Raw genomic sequence first — 17,366 nt, 5'->3', positions numbered from 1 at the left:
CTCCAGCAATCTAGAAATTACAATGTTAATATAATTTAAAAATCTGTGTAACTGTCTCTCTCCAAGCATCCTTAGATATATATGAAAGAAATAATGTAGCTACACTACACAGAAGTGTAGGAAGGAGAACTTCAGATGTTCCCTGATGAGGTTCTCAAACCTGTTCTTGCAAAGCTCAGTGGTAGCAAGGATGTAATGTCCTGCCTTGTGAGGTACCGAGGCTACCTGAAAAAGTAATCAAGAAATCTGTAGCTGCAAACTAAGCCTATCATTTTCTTTCTTCTCTGACATGCACCTTTTTTTAAACAAAAGATGTACACATCTGTAGGCTGCTGTCATGGTTGTAATAGTCATCTTTCCCAGATGAAATAAGTCTCAGCCTTCTAACATAGTTTTTAAAAATCTTCTCATTTCTTTTTCCTGTTGGTCTTCTCTGGACCCATTCAAGTATGACAAAGTCCATTTCAAAGACATGATTTTAGCTTAAACCAGCATGTACTCTAACAAATTTTATTCCTATAATATTTACTGCTGTATCTATAAAGACTGATGTGCCTGTCTAACTTCAGTTATTTGTTTCAGTGGAGTTATCAGTGCCCAAAGTAAGCATGCACACTGAGCTTAATCAGAATAGAGCCTCAAAAAATCTTAGTGAAGATAAATAAGGAAAACAAAAGCTAATAATTTTCACACTTACTAGATTTGCTTTTCCAGCAGTTTATTTATAATTCTGTTCTAGAAATGTTGATCTTCCTTGAGACTTTCCTCTGTCCTCAACTTTTATCTGTCTGACTCACTTAAAAGATAGTGTCTTCCACGTCATTTCAGAAATGAATCAACTTTTTACAGATAATCACTAACACTTTTGGAATTACATAGAAATACATACGAAAATAACACAAATACTTTTTATACTGTGCAGATTTCTACAAAAGTTGACACAAACTGCTTATGCAGTATATCCTGTCCAAAAGATAAATCATTCTGCAATACAAATAACATCTCTGAATATTGTAATTTACATTAATTTTTGTGTAAGGTAAGGTTACTATGTAAGACCAGTGCTACTTATATATGGATGCACAAATGTTTTTCATATACCTTACAGGATAATCAACGATTCTGAGATAACTTCTTGCAGAAAATACACTATTTTCTAACACAGGGGAATGAATTAATGCCACACACCAAAAAATAGGCTCAATCCTGTTTTTGTTGGGTTTTTTTTAAACAGGAGAAAGATGGGGTGAGCTTTTCACTAAACTAATGGGTGAAAGAGGCAAAAACTGGACTTTGCACGTATAATGGGTAAATATCTGATTTGAATTATACAAAATAATAGGTTCGTTCTATTCAAGTCTCATCCCAGACCCACCCCCCTTTTCCAGCCCTAGGGGAGGGAGCGTTAAATAATGGTCTGTGTAAACTGATGCTCATGCAGTAAGAGTTTGGAGAAGTGCTGCTTGTACAAGTTAAAGCAGGCACTGAAGAAAGCGCAACCAAATAAAAAGCAGCTGCAGGAGCAAAGTGGACCCTTCTGAAATTAAAAGGCATGTCTTTCTTCACCAGAGTTTTGACGATGAAATGCAAGCAGACACTTGAATGTGAGAGGACTTACTTTTACCAGGCGCTTCTGGCCAGCAGCAGGTTTCCCGGGCAGCCGCGGCCGTGCAGCAGCCAGTCGCTGGAGGTGCGGAGCAGCCCGCGGGCAGCGGCGGGGAACAAAGGCGAGGGGCGCGGAGCGGAGCTGCTGCGGCCCCCCCCGCGCCGCCTGGGCAGGGTGAAGAGCCTGCACGAAATGCCCGGCCCCAACACCCTCTACAACCTCTACGAGTTCTTTTGGAAGGACGGCTTCGGCCGCATTCATGAAATCCAGGTACAGTTCCCTCGGGTACTTAATGCTTTAATCACGCCAGCATTACTTAAACCTTTCCTTTCCTCCCCTGCTAAAGCGCTGGTGAATCGCCGGGCTAGCAGCACCGCAGCTGGGCATCGCCGCGCCGCCTTCCCGCTGGGGAGAGCCGGGTTTCAGGGGATCCCCGCTCCAGCTCCCGCAGCACCGGAGGCTCCGGCAGTTTTGTTTCGCGGGGGATCCCACGATCCCGGCTCCCCGTGCCCCGGCGCCCGCGAGCGCTCCCCGCGCATCTTTGTGCGCGTTTTGAGCCGCTGGGGAGGTGCCTCAAGCTGAAAGAAGGAAAAGAACACCTTTTCTTTTGATTTTTTCTTTTCAAACTGAGCTGTTTCACAAGCCTCATTTTTGGCGGGCAGGGCGGGCAAACGTGGGCTTCGACTCTTAGCCCGCAGCGCCCACCCGTGCGGTGAGGCTGTGCCGGCGGCCGAGGCACCTCCGCCGCTGCCCTTCCCTCAGCCCGGCCCGGCGCTGCTCCCCGCGCTCAGAGACCATTTTGTCTGCTACGCCGGCCTCCCCTTACATAAATACAGCCTGCCTATCCCGGTGCCCTGCGGGAGCGGCGATGCCCGCCCCCGTCCCCTCGGCGGGAGGCGGGCGGTGCGAACGCGCCGGGGGCTCGGCCCGGCCCCGCCTGCGGCCATGGCGCTGCCGGCCCGGCCGCCACATGGGCGCGGGGGAGGGGAGCGGGTGGCGGGAAGCGGGGCCGGATGGCGGCGTGAGGGGAGCGAAGGGAAGGAGCGAGGACGGGCCGAGAGCGGCTCCTGTCACCTGGCGGTCAGGCGAACCAGAGCCCGGGTGGGGCCTGGGCCCCTCTCCCCAGCGGCGGGGCCGCTCCGTCGGGCGCACCTGGTGAGGGTGTGAGGCGCGTTATCCCTGCGGGAGCGGGGCAGCGGGGAGCTCTGCAGCGCCTCGGGGATGCTGGCACGGGCAGCACTCTTACCGTAAGGCTGTCGCTATCCAGAGATGAATTGTTTTGGTTGCTTGGCCAAACATGTGGGTTTCATTCCTAAAAAGTCACAGCGCATCTCCTGAGGCCCTTTCCCCGTGTAGTCCAAGCGATTCTGAAGGAAGCGCTTTGTACATAAGGGAGTAAAGCTGCGTCTTTCACTCTTTTGCAGCTGTGCATCCATAAGATTTCCACAGTACGTATCTCACTGGGAATACCTCAAATGGGGCATTTATTATTTTGCTTTTCTTAGTGACCTCTCCCAAATCTCTAAGAAGAAATTCACAGTCAGCCCCAAGAGGTTTTCTGCCTGAAAATTACCGAAATTTCAGGAAAAAATAAGACAGAGAAAGGGAAATAAAAATAGAAAAGGGAAGCTAAAGAAAATCGAACTTTAAATAGTATTAGAATAAAAACTTGAAAGCTAAGGTTTACAAAGGGCCTAAAAACAGCAGAAAGAGGCAGAAGACATAAAAAAAAAAAAAAAGAATCACATAAGTTTCTTATTTTTGTCCAGCTTTCTTATATATTTGCCGTTTAGATTTTTAAGAAGAAATGTTAGGATGTATGCTGTATTCCATGTCAGCCAAACTAGATTGCTAATGATGAATTGCTCAGCTTGATTGCTTGCTAACTAAGACATGCACATGAAAGTTGAAGACAACTGAAGCTCTTTGTTTCATTCTGTTTCTTTTTTTCCTCTTAGTTTCATAACACTAAAAAAGATGCTACCATTGGTTTCAAGTTATTTTGCTGTCAAAAGAAATTATTAAACAAAATATTAAAAAGAATATATTACATCCTAAATAGTATATTCTTCTTGCTACCACTAGCTGATATGGGTATTTTCTTCTTTAGTGAATACTATTCCTAGAAAGAAAAGTGTGAGGAAGGATAAGGAGAAGTTGCAATATAATACTAGTTTTTATTCTGCTTAGAGTCTCAAGAATCACAGGATGCCCTGTTTGCCTACACGTCAAATGCAAGTAGGCATTAAATTTAACAGTCTGATAAATTTAACAATACAGTGAACACCAGGAATGAATTAATCCCAAACCCTTTGGTAACCAGCACAGCTACTTAAACGATGTCCTTTGGTGCACACAAATATTTGTGTGCTATATGCAGAAGGGGTGGGGAAGCTGAGCGCTTTTTCACAAAGGAAGTTCTGTTCTCAGTAACACGATTCCAGTTAGTCCTGGCCAAAGTAGTAATGCCTACAGCAATCATGACAAAGGGAAAGTATTTGTAATTTGATGGGGTTGGATCTCTTTTGTCTCATCAGTGCTATGCAAGGATAAAGAAAATAAAGGTGAAGAAGGAGGGATTTGGATGCTGGCATTTTGAATTTATGATGTGTGAAAGAATGGTGTGAGGGTGGTATGTGAGGCATTAGAGTGGAACATTTTCAAGGTTTGGAATAAGGGAAAGAAAAAAAACATGTTGTGATAGAAAATATGGAAATAGAAATCCTGGGCATTTTTTTAATGCATGAAGTTGATAGAATGGTGTTCAGTCTATTGAAAGAAAGGGATGTCCAAATACTTTGTCCCTGTCCATTTCTGGTTTAAAACTAGTATTCAATTTATTTGATTGGATAGCTTGTCACTTGATTTACTTTCTGTTGAAGTTTGTTGTCCCATGTAAGTCTCACCATCATTGATAAAATAAACTGCCCCATAAATACCAAAATCTGTTGAACCTGTTTTTCTGTGACTGGTGTGTGTATTCCCCTCACTCCACTGATTTTTTCTTGCCATACTTCTTTCCCAGTTCATGCTTTCCTTTCAAGACACTCTCAAAGTCATTATCTCCAAATTCAGTATCCCTAAAGTATTTCAAAGGCAAGAGATCCTTTGGGTTTGGGGAGTGCTTGTTCATACACTGCTCTGTCTGTGGTGTTGGTTAGGAGCAGACCATGCAGAAATGACAACTGAGTTCCTGCTGTAGCATTTCCCTCATCAGGATGACTAATACATGTGTCTCATATGAATCCAGATGCTGATTTTTGAAAGTGGTAAGAATATTGCTGTGGGAGACCTATAGAACTTTGACTGAAGTTGGCCATTGTGTTCCAAAAGTAGTTAAGAGGTGACTGGCAGAGACCACAATTGCACAAGTCATGTTTTATTTGGACACTAGACAGAAAGAATTACATTTTTTTAAGTGTACTTGGTATCATATTCTGAAGAGTGATTCATGTGTCTTAAACTTATTGTTGGCAATTAAACAATTCATTTCTGTAACTAAGATTGAATAAAATGTATTTCACCTAAGTTAATTTTGGGTCAATACTAGACTTTCACAAGTGCAATTGGTGTCAAGCATCTTTGGTTTATAATCAGCATAACTCTGTGTGCAGATGTCTTTGGATTAGAATGTAGGTAATGTGTCAAAGTTAAACTTTGGTCAGTTTAACTTGTCTTAACACTTGAACCAGAAATAAAGGCTTTAAAATTGATTTTCAAAGTCTTAATAATATCTTTTTAATAACTGCTTTGCAGTTCTGGTGGGATTTTCCCCCTCTGAAATGAGGACGTACCTCAACTCCAAGTGAATTTGTAAGAGTTGAGAGTTTCACTTCATGACCATGTCAGAGTGAAATTTATTTGAAATAATCAGTAAGATTTCATGGGACAGTGATAGTGCAACCTTACTGGAAAACGTTTTGGGTTGCTTTTGTTTGTTTTTATACACAGCTTAATTTTTTCCAATCCTCTCATTTGCCTCCAGCCTGAATCACATGATTTGTGGATCAACTACTCAATAAACCCCACTGCAAGGATAAGATCCCACCTTTTCCTTTCTTTTGCAGAATTAGCTTATGTCTCTCTCAAGTTCACTGCTGACAAATCTGTTCCAAAATGCAGTTTTTCACTAGGCTGTTGTGCTGTCATTATTCTTGGTTAGGTGTGAGAAACTTATACACAGCTTCTTTATAAGCAATTAAATGGTAAAGTAAGCAGTTATTCACAATGATATTAAATTATGTCTTTGTATTATGCTGGTAATTTAACCCTATATGCTTCCATGTTTTTCATTTTTGCAGACATTCTAACCTGTTTGATCTGAAGGGACATGTTTTGAAGTCCTTTCATCTTCTCAGTGTTTGGTTTCACTCACACTCTGTGCCTTAGAGCTTTGGGTCTTTTCAGTCAGGGTCCTGAACTGTGTGACCTCTCTGTTTTCCTTGTGAATATTTCACAGTAATGCTTAGATGCTTCTCCCGACATTTCAAACTGTTCCTTGACTGGAAGGCTGGGGATCAAATTCTTGATGTGAGAGTTTGTGTATGACAAATTGTCAGTTTCCTTTTGTGATCGTTTTCCTTAGTAATACTTGACTTCTGTTTCTCTTTGTTGGTGATGCTGTAGCAAAAACACACTCAGGAATACGGAAAGATCTTCAAGTCTCACTTTGGTCCCCAGTTTGTTGTATCCATTGCAGATCGAGACATGGTTGCTCAAGTGCTCCGAGCAGAAGGCAGAGCACCACAAAGAGCCAACATGGACTCCTGGCAGGAGTACAGAGATTTACGGGGCAGAGCCACGGGGCTCATTTCTGCGTAAGTGTTGTCAGTCCTTCACTTTCCTGCTTTTCTCGTGTAAATTTAGTGATTTTCTGAAGGACTGTACAGGTCATCTGGGAAATCAGGCTTTTCTGTGTGCGGAAATTTGTGTGTCTAGTGGGAAAAGGGAGTAGGTATTTGTGGTGAATGCTGTGAATTTGTTCTGCTGTGAAGTTTCAAAGGGATGGTAATGATGTGGAGTTGAATGTGCAGTGAGCTACTTTGCATGAAGACATTTTTTGGGAGTGTGGATCAACAGGAGCTGTCTGAGCTGGCTCACTTACCTGCAAGCAGTTTTACAGAACAGAGCTCACTAGCTTTGGCACTGCACTGCATGAATGAGGGTTTATTGCATCCGTTCTAGACTGTTCTCTCTAGCAGGCAGTGTGCTGTGTGGAATTGTTGGCTCAGATTGGTTTTAGCGTTATTGTTCACTGAAGTGCCCCCTCAGTAGACTAATGTAAGGAATGGTCAGTTCACACTGCAGTGCATCCTCACACAGATATTTTTGAATCTGGCTGATTCCAGAGGAGCTGTCTGTCTGTACAGCTTGCATAACCTGGCAGCGCATGTGGGTGTGGTTAATTGCCACTGGGAACTACTCACGGTCCCCACTGACATAGGATGTTTATTTAGAGGGAAATTAATTTCCTGAGTCATGGACAGTCTGTTTTTTCATGGTAGCAAAAGGCTCCATGTACTGCACTTCAGACTTAAATCTTAAGCTGCAGTTGAGATTCAAACTAACAATTCCTTGATATTTAGTGAGAAGAGATCTTAACTCAGGAGACTCAGGAAATACCTGTTAAAGAGATCAAATTCTTCTGCTGGATGATAAATTTCTGTGCCTTGCAATGGCATTGCTCCAGGTAAAAAAAGTAACACATAAAATATAAAATGTTTTTATTTAATTTATTTAAATAAACACATCTTGTTTAATTCATTAATGTTTGTTTCATTTATCTATTTATAAAATAAACACGTATTTATAATTGCTCATGTTCATAAGGAATTGAAAGGCATCCCTGGAAGCACTGTTCCCATATTCTCTGCTCATACAGAGCATGTAGATGAGACAATTCAGATTTTTAGTCTTCAGCATTGAGGTTTCCATGCATAGCTCAGCTAAAGCAGAATGTGTAGCTGTAAGTTATTTCTTTACAGATAGCTCTGCTCTTTTATTGCTTTGTAAGTTTAGAACTGGGATAGCTGAAAGTTATGTATGGTACCAGCTCAAATTGTTAGTTTGTCAGATGTGAATGTGAGGCCTTTATTTGGTAATTAAGTACTGGTTCTCTGGAAAAGCAGTTTTGCAGACTACCCATTTGAATGTTTAAATAAATTACTTTAATTTATTACTTTAAATAAAAGTAATTTTAATAGAATATTTTACTAATTTCTTGCATTATCTACTACTAACAAACTCACATAGGGACACTCATCAAATTCAGATCACTGAATGTGCAAGTTTTGTCACTCAACCCAGAGGTTGACTTACACCTTAGGATACGTGTTGCAGGACTGAAATTTAATGAGGACATGCAATAAATACAGAATAAAATTGTAGGAGCATAATACAAAATATACATTATCATAATTTTCATTTTACCATTTGACATAAAAATTGCAGTTTGGATGCAGAGCTCTTACCCAGCTGATGATTGTTAAGGAAAACCATACATTGACATTATTCATAATTTCTTCTAGGGAGGGGGAGCAGTGGCTAAAAATGAGAAGTGTTCTGAGGCAAAAAATTCTGAAACCCAAAGATGTGGCTGTTTACTCTGAAGGAGTCAATGAAGTTATCACAGACTTGATTAAAAGAATCCATACCCTCAGAAGTCAAGAGGAAGATGGGGAAACAGTGACCAATGTTAACAACCTTTTCTTCAAGTATTCAATGGAAGGTAAGCCCAGGCTGGATCTGTAAATAAAATGGATGCAAAGCAGTGTGGTTGTGAAATGACTGTACCCTGATGTGATTAATCTGAAAAAAGAAGTTTGATATTCTGCATTTATGTGTCTTCCTAGTTAGTGCAGTGAGTATCAGTAGAATTCCTTTGTAGAGTCCTTGTATTAAGGAGCAATTCCCATGGAAATGCTGGTGTACAGGTAAAATGTTCAATCAAGGTGTTGAATAGTCTCAGTGCTCTGTTTTTTTGTATTATTTTCTCAAGAATAAGGGTGCTGACCTTCTAATAAGGGACTTCTAAGACATGTTAATTTCATAATATACCAGCCAAATTCCAATTGAATCCCCATGTGATGTATCTTAATTCAGTTGATAGCTTAATGTGGGAAAAAATACTGCTTTTCCCTGCCTACACATACCAAGTATGGGATTGCTATGATTGCCTTAAGATCATCTGCCACTGGCTACCATTAGTGAGGGAATGCTGAATGAAACCCTGGCCTAAGCCTGTATGGCATTTCCTATGTTCTTACAGAAATCTCATGGTGCTACATTTTTCATGTATTTCTTTAACTAACTGCAAACAACCCCATCTTGTTATATGTAATGCCTTTTAAAAACATTGGTACTCTTTGCTGACAGGCAGCTGAGTAGTTTGGGATTTGAAGAATATCCAGATTGCTCACTTTGTGTCAAATTGCTGGCTGCCTGCTTGGTCTGTTTCACATTTATAGTGTCTAAAAATGGCATTTTACTACCAGTTTACAGAATTTCAAACTGTGAGCTTACAGATTCACTGTAACTGATGGTTAGTTTAAATTCTTCACATTATTTTTGTTTTTAATTTATAACTTGTGCCTGGCACACAATTATTTTCTATATTACTTGCTGTTTATTTAACTTGCACTGTAACTGTTTAGAGAACCAATACATAAGATTTCTTTGAAGGGACCATGTAAGCAGCAAGAGGATGCATAAGAACTAGCAGTTTCTGAAAGAGGCACAAAAGAAAGACAAGAAAAATTTATTCCCAGGGAGGAAAATTAGGAAAGGAAGAGTGAGTTAAAAATAACCAACTTTTAAAATTATTTTTGTCAGTAAAGATAATGTCTAGTGGGGATGCCTGAAGAACTGCAGAAAAAGATCTATGAAAATTACAGCAAGTCAGAACAAGAGACAGTCAACATTGTCACTTGCAACAGTGTCACACTTGCTGGTTTTTAGGGCCGGGTGGAGAATGGTGTGTGCAGTAAAAGCACTGACTGGAGTGCAAGCTTTTTATCCATTTATACAGACTCAGAATTAATTTGTTACCAGCTGATGACAGACACAGCCAGTGGTAGAAACTCCTCCATTGTCACCAGTTATCAGAAATGTCTTTGGACTCCCCTAGGTGCTCAGAGGCCAACAGGGCAGGCTCAGGGTTAACAGTGCAGTGCAAAACACAGTAAACAGGCTGGAGGCTGCTCTACTTCTGGTGGAATTCCTGGCTGTCTTCTCATCTGAGCATTACTGACATAGCAACTACTCTCTTGCTGCAATGTTTAGCTGGGCTATTTTACTGTGTTTTGAATTTCTGTTTTATCTGTTCCCCAACTGAAGTAGTAATAGTAATAATAATAAATTTCTTGTAAAGTAGTTCCATTTTATGTTATTTAATTCCTTAAATTATTTATATGTGTTCATGCATGTGTATAGACAATTATTTCATTTTTTTATGTGTAGGGGTGGCGACTGTTCTGTACGAATGCCGGCTGGGCTGCCTGGAAGACAACATCCCACAGCAGACTGTTGAATATATTGAGGCTCTGGAATTGATGTTTAGCATGTTTAAGACTACTATGTATGCAGGTGCTATTCCCAAATGGCTTCGTCCACTTATTCCAAAACCCTGGAGAGAGTTCTGCAGATCCTGGGATGGACTCTTCAAATTTAGTAAGATTTAGTAATAGAAAAGTTCAGCTCTATTTCTGCAGGTTCTGTGTGTGTTTGAACGGGACAAGCTGCATTTCTCTTCTAAAATTATAAGAAGACATTGTGGCAGAAGTAAGTTTCATGTTAAATGCAGACAGGCCAGGGGAACTGTTTTAAAAAATAGTCTACTTAAAACAAACTTTACCAGAACATTTCAAAACTCCCATATTTTATAATGCTCTTTCTTTACCTTCATCTGTTTCAGCACCCACTTGTCATTCCAGGTCCAAGTGATTTTGCCAAGGTTTATCTTAAGCCACTTCAATTTTAATGAGGGTAGTTTTGTTGACTTCAGCAAAATTTTAATTAAGCATCCTGACATATTCACCACTAAAACTGACTAGAAAGTTAATAAACTAGACTCTGGCAATTAATTAAAAACTTTGTAAAATTTATTTTTATATATATATACAGAAGTGTATAAGTTGACATTGGAGTACAGTGATGTACTACAATATGGATTTTTTTTGGTAAATGAAACATTCCAGACTACTTTATGAACCAATTTTCATGTAAGTAGGAAGATGGAGTTGTCTTTGCAGTTTTATTTTTTTAATGTTCTTGAGTGTTAAAAAAACTTAAACCCTTTTTCTTTCTCAAATATTAGAAAGCTGCATGTATTTTCATTTTTTATAAGCTCATTCTGTGAGCCATTAACTTTTGGATGAGATTTTTCTCTTCTTGAATCCCTTGCTTGACCAGAGATGCTGTTTACAGTCACTAGAGCATACATGAAGCTGTAGGTGAAATTGCTCAGCATGTCATTTGTATTTTTGTTATTACTTGATGGTCCTCATCTTTCTCTTCAAAGCAGTTGAGTTCTGTGGCTTTGACCTTCTGGTTGCTGCTAGCATCTTGTAGCAGCCTCTCTGTGCTGAGTTGCAGCTGCACTTCTTGCAGAGTCACCAGGTGACGAGCCAGGTGGACATAAAAACTTTAGCTCGGGTTTCCCTCAGGGAAGGGAACTGAAGTCTCTTTGTGCTCAGCATTCTCATGTTTGAGCTACCACGGTTCCTGCCAGCTCAATCTTTCTGTGCCATGAGTACCCAAGGACCTCCACCATCACTCTACGAGGACTTTTCCTTAAGAAAACAGATTTTTTTTTCTCCTGGATGTGCAGTGTAGTGTAAATAAGAAATTTGGTTACTGAATGGAACCAGCAGAAAAATAAAAATGGAGGCTTAACAATTTTTTTGAATCCCAAAGGTCAAATCCATGTTGACAACAAATTGAAGGCTATTCAGTCTCAGCTGGACCAAGGAGAAGTAGTGAATGGTGGGCTACTTACACACCTCCTAGTGAGTAAGGAACTTACTTTGGAAGAGATCTATGCCAACATGACTGAAATGCTTCTGGCAGGAGTGGACACAGTAAGCTTGTTACCATTTTTCTTGTGCTTATTTGTTTTTGGACACCAGTGTCACTGGCAGCTCTCTTCAGGGGGGTTATGTTGCTCATAAGGATGTAATTTTAACACATTTAAGCCATGAGACCTTTAAAGTGATACAAAATACTTCCTGTACTGGAATGAAATTAGTGTTCTGATCTAGCTGTGGTTTATAGGAATCCATCACTTGGGAGTCTGTTCCACAGTTTATTAAACAGATAAAATAGCAATTGTCTTTACATTCAGCTTGTATTGCATACATTTTCTTTTACTAGTTGGCTTTTCAGGTTGGTGTTTGTGCTGCTTTAGTTAGACCACAATAGAAAGGTTAGCTGAAAGTTAGTGTGAAAAAAATTGACCATTAAACTTATGTGTAGAGTTTGATAAAGGATTTTCATGTATGGCTAATTAAATCAAGTGGGACATACATTATGGATCAGATACCTGCTTTCTGCTGGAATCCATTGAGGGGGGATGTTAGGCCAGCAATGATGGGGATAAGGTATAAGTTCATTCTACCCATGCTTGTGCTGGCAACCTAGGGTCAGGCTGAGGCAGAGAGCTGTGCTAAAGACTCAGGATTAATGGGGCTGCTGTATCCAATATGTTTACACCTAGGAACATATTCAAGTCTTTCAAGTGTCTCTCATTCTTTATTCTTCTGATTTGCCATGCCTTTGAAGAAACATTATTGTTGTGTGTATATCTTCCCCTCTCATTCCCAGCATATGGAATCAGTGTAGCTCAGTACTGATTGCAGCATGATCATTGGAAGAATAAGGAAAAAAAAAGATGAGTTATTGTATGTACAATGTATACAGAGTTGTTTAGAATATCAATAAACACTGCTACTATAAATGATTGTTACTGAACAAATTTTTAAAATAAATGATACTAATTTGATAAAGAAGTGCTAGGTAGGACTTAAATAGTCTTACCTAGTAGAAAAGTTTAAAATAAGTAAAAAAGTAAAATGGTCTTAAAGAAAAGGAAAATTCTCTGGATAATTGAATTCAGATTTTTTTTGGCTTAAGAAAGTTTGTAAGGTTTCTAAAGAAAACAAAAGAAACCCCAACAGCAATCACTTTTGTATTCCAAAATAAGGAGCATATGTAAAACTTCTTTATGTGCTGAATATTACTCCATTGGTTAAATGTCCCAAGGGCTTATGAGGTTGCAGAGCTTTTTGATGTTGGTTCTTAAGTAAAACACAGTTATTAATCCCCTTCATTTTCTAATCTTTCAGACCATTAATTTTCCATTTTTAGTGTGTGACATTTTTCATTAAAATAAAAGGACAATGTTCATGCCAACAAGAATTTCCCTTTCCATTTGACTCAGCTTTCTCAGCTAGCAACAGTCTTTTTCTGAGAGCACTATACTTCTGACTTCCTCATTTTCAAGTACAAAAGAAAAATTGAAGGAATCTTTTTTTTCCTACTGCTGTCAATTCAGATCTCATTTTATCATAGAAACTGAAAGGGATTTAGAGGATTATAAAAGCTTTCAACAGAATTGTGAGGCAGTTGTTGGCTACAAGCATTTTGTCTGTTGCTGGAACAGTCCTAATTTTTAAGAAGTTATGAAGAAACTGGGAACCTAGGGAGGAACATTGTTTATATCAGAGAAGATTTGTACACAGCTGGCACAATTGCCAGCTCCTCTGAGTGGAATAGAACTGGATTGCATTGTAGAAGGCACAGCCATTCAATATTGCAAGAAAATCAAGAAAAGCTTATGAGAAAGGTACTTCAAGCATCCTACCCCAGTTTGAAGACAAGACATAAAAGGTCACCATCATGATACATTTGCATTCTAAATTGATCTTAAACTTAAGGCCAAAATAAGACATTTCCAAAAGCTTATTTTTTTTCCAGCTGTGGTGAAAAAAGATTAGATGATGGGTTTCTTTAAATCCCCTTGTGCTCCAAGTTGAACTGTGTCCTGCCTCATGTTCTGTTTCTTCACACAAAACATTTTTAAATTATAGTGGTGTAGCATTGCTTACCAAAAGGATAAAGTATAATCTTAGCAGTGATGATATCAATTCTGTCATGTGGATGCCATGATGGGACCACCATATGCCTAAAAGGGGTTGGATGTGTTCTGAGAAGAATTTTCTTACCTTGTTTCCTGTGAAGTATTTTTGTTGGAAGGAAAGGTAAAATGCATATTGAAAACTAAGGGCTAATTTAATTCATTGCTCTTCAGAGTATTTATGTTTCAATATGGTTTACATAGTTGGGTTTGCATTTGGTTTGTCTGCTGCTTTTTATATTTCACTGGGAAAATATCAGCAGGGATTGTTTTGATATGTGGTGGACTTCTAGATGGAAAAGGGATGAAGGAGGGGATGGCAACATCTGGCAACCTCCCATTGAATCCAGATGTGAATCACTGCCAGCCTGTTTCATAACTTTAAACATATAAAACACAGTTGAAAGCTGATTGTTTTTCCTTGGTTTGAAATTATTATTCATGTAATCCTGTTGGGCTTGATGATTGTGGTTTTTCTTTAGACTTCTTTCACTTTGTCCTGGGCCATATACTTGTTGGCAAAGCACCCAGAGGTGCAGCAACGTGTTTATGAGGAAATAGTCAATAAGCTGAGAAAAGATCAAGTTCCAGTGGCTCATGATGTCCCAAAATTGCCTTTGATTAGAGCTGTTCTGAAAGAAACCTTGAGGTAAGTAGCAGACAACTAAAAGATTTAATTCCATGTTATTCTAATGAATTTTTTGAGTCAATTTTAGCATTTGTTGCTACTGCAGTTTGCTACTTCTACTTTTATTTATTTCAGTAGTATTGTGTCCAAGGATGCTCAAGCAATGAATAAGATAGATTATATAATGTTTAGTGTTTCTTAGTTTGGTAGAAGTGGTATTACATATGTAGGACTTGTCTGTTAAGGTAAGGAATTGAAAGCTTGATTTTTCCCTTTAGTCTGTATGACAAAATGTAACAACCTCCTCCCCCACACTGGTACTTTGCAGACCCACTTCAATAATTTTAAGCTCTTTGATTTAAATTAAAGGCATGTGACATACTTTTTTAAAATGTGTTTATACTAAATGATAACCATGAGGTGAAGGGAGTAAGAGGATTTTAGAGAAGGCATCAATAAGGCTTTTTCAGCTTTAGCAGTAGTGCTGAAATGTCTCCAGCTTGACCACCTACCTTCATGCTTGTACATGTATAAAGCAAATAAATGCATAGACCAAATAGCTCAACCTTCATTACAAATAAATAACTTTTCTCAGATGATGATTCTCTCACAGATGATTCCAGGTCTTTGAAGCTCCACGGTGTTCTGTACTCCTGAAAAACATTTTTAGTGTGAATGAATATGGCATTCATCCTGCATATTTGTGAATGCAAATTGGAATCTAAACATTTTTTTAATGGTTTTAGTTACTACTGTTGAACTTCAGATAAATATTTCTCACTAGGTTATATCCAGTATTGCCAGGAAATGGAAGAGTGACCCAAAAAGACTTGATCATTGGAGGATACTTGATACCTAAAGGGGTAGGTTCTGTTGCAGTCCTCTGCAGAGAACAGTTGAATTTTTGCAAATGAAATATGATCTGCTCCAACACATATACACTTCATTGATTTTAAAAGATTTCACCAAGCTAGAACATTAAGAGGAAAGTATTTTAGTAATACCCATTTATATGCCACACATAGATTTTATGATTGACTCGTTGCTGCTGTTTTGATATTTTTTTATTTGGGTCCACACGTGCAAATGAAATTTATCATCATGACTTCTTCTTAATATTCTTGATGGTGGAGTCTATTAATAACATATCTGTGTAATGGTACAATTAAATTTAAAAAGTATGAATTTCATTACTCTCCCAGTTTTCTAATTCTATGTCTGTTAATTCCCTTTGTGGAAAGTTTCTCCCTTTTTGTCATAGCAACTTCATGAAAAAATTCCCAATACTTGTGACTTGTTCCCACCTCCTTCCCCATTGCATCTTCTCTAATATATGCAGCAAAATTGAAAACAATTTGAAGAATATTTCCTTTGATCAATTGAGAAAGGGATTTGATATTTGAGTATCCTTTTGTCTTTAGAATTACTCAGAGTTGCAGTTGCTTAATTTTTATCACCTCTTATTGCAGAAATTACAGTAATTGCAAATGCTTTTAAATTTTGTTATGGGTGTTGGAGCTAGCTAAATATAAATACCATTTATCTCCTCAGACCCAGCTGGCACTTTGTCATTATGCTACTTCATACAGTGAAGAAAATTTCTCAGCAGCAAATGAGTTCCGACCAGAGCGCTGGCTGAGGAAAGATAATTTGGACAGAGTAGACAACTTTGGCTCCATCCCCTTTGGTTATGGCATTAGAAGTTGTATAGGAAAAAGAATTGCAGAGCTGGAAATCCATCTTGCACTGATTCAGGTTAGAACTATGTGACAGAATTACAAGAAGAAAGTGAATTTTTTATTTTTTTTTAATGTATGCCATTTCTGGGTATCCTACAGTGCTCAAAACCTTTGTTTTGGAGTGTTTTCTAATGTACTCAAGATGCAAAGACTTAAAAAATTGAAAATAGTCATGCTTGAAATGTAGCATAGTACCTAAACTACATTGCAGATGGTATGGTACACATGATGTAAAACTAAAGGTAAGTTTGGTAAGGAAATACATAGATTTGGTACAGGAGGCTTTTGTAAGCAAATCAGAAATCTTTGTTAATGTATATTAGAATGGTTATGTGCTCAATTTCTGTGTTTTAGTTAGAAGAATTCAGAACTTACAAAGATGGAAAATGGATTTTATATCCTTATACTAATCACAGTGTGATGACAAACAGTAGAATTTTTCTATGTTCTGGGCTTTTCTGTCTCTTCTTGTTCTTTCTTCTTACTCATTATCAGTTTAGATATAGATAATTTATAGTTATATGAATAGTATATATTGAGATATATTGTTTTTGATTGGTTCATATAATAAATGAAATGTTCCCAACAGCTGCTACATTTTTTGTAATTTACAAGACAGCCTATAGCTCAGTGAGTACAGATCGTGCAATCAAATAGTGAAGATTTGGTAACTATTTATAGTTACTTAACTATAAAAATATTTAGATCCATTTTATGTATTCAAAGGAAAACTTGATTGAATTTGTCTTTGAATTTCCTTGAGTGAACTTTGAGAGCAATCTCTGAACAATTAGTGCCTGTCTTTTGGAGTGAGAGAGCTCCCAGGGAGCTTGGTAATACAAACACAATCTTTTTTGAAAGGAGGCTCAAGGAAGCAATGGAGAACCTGCTTTGTTTTCTGGAACGAAACTAGAGCAAAACAGCACACAACCTATTTACAAACACAGAGTGAGTTAAAATTAGAAACACATGGAGCTCATCAAAGAGAAATTGTTTCAGACCAGTCTGATTTCTTTCTTTGACTTGATCACTTACTTCATGTAGGGGTATAAAGTAAGTCATGTAGTCTGATTTCAGGAAGTAGTTTCACATGTTCTGTATGTTTTTCTCTCAATTAAATGAATAAAATTTGTTCCATATGGAAGTGCCCATAAAATGCATTCACAGCTGGTTGGAAAAAGGAAATAGCTGGAGGCAGTAGCTATTGAATAATTGTTGTTGAACTGGGAAAGCATTAAATTAAAATTCTGTAGAAGTCTGTCC

General features: G+C 38.6%; 1 protein-coding gene and 1 long non-coding RNA gene across 2 annotated transcripts in view; one reads left to right on the top strand and one right to left on the bottom strand.

Annotated features, from left to right (window-relative positions):
- The first annotated feature begins 1,552 nt into the window (after nucleotides 1–1,552).
- CYP27C1 (cytochrome P450 family 27 subfamily C member 1) overlaps nucleotides 1,553–17,366 on the top strand; it is a 17,276-nt gene continuing 1,462 nt past the window's right edge. The window contains exons 1-8 of the mRNA XM_021526167.3: nucleotides 1,553–1,876; nucleotides 6,233–6,423; nucleotides 8,134–8,333; nucleotides 10,064–10,273; nucleotides 11,519–11,682; nucleotides 14,219–14,385; nucleotides 15,149–15,227; nucleotides 15,916–16,119. Coding sequence (XP_021381842.3) covers nucleotides 1,553–1,876; nucleotides 6,233–6,423; nucleotides 8,134–8,333; nucleotides 10,064–10,273; nucleotides 11,519–11,682; nucleotides 14,219–14,385; nucleotides 15,149–15,227; nucleotides 15,916–16,119 — 1,539 coding nt within the window. The remainder of the gene's footprint in view (nucleotides 1,877–6,232; nucleotides 6,424–8,133; nucleotides 8,334–10,063; nucleotides 10,274–11,518; nucleotides 11,683–14,218; nucleotides 14,386–15,148; nucleotides 15,228–15,915; nucleotides 16,120–17,366) is intronic.
- The window catches only part of LOC110468323 (uncharacterized), a 24,415-nt gene continuing 17,909 nt past the window's right edge, over nucleotides 10,861–17,366 (bottom strand). The window contains exons 4-5 of the long non-coding RNA XR_002465065.3: nucleotides 14,877–15,017; nucleotides 10,861–12,449 (exon numbers count right to left, since the gene is read on the bottom strand). This is a non-coding gene — a long non-coding RNA (uncharacterized LOC110468323). The remainder of the gene's footprint in view (nucleotides 12,450–14,876; nucleotides 15,018–17,366) is intronic.

The sequence above is a fragment of the Lonchura striata genome, chromosome 8 (assembly GCF_046129695.1).
Source record: "Lonchura striata isolate bLonStr1 chromosome 8, bLonStr1.mat, whole genome shotgun sequence".
Lineage (NCBI taxonomy): Eukaryota > Metazoa > Chordata > Aves > Passeriformes > Estrildidae > Lonchura > Lonchura striata.
Note: the sequence above shows the minus strand (reverse complement) of the source record. Positions and strands in the feature narration are given on the sequence as shown.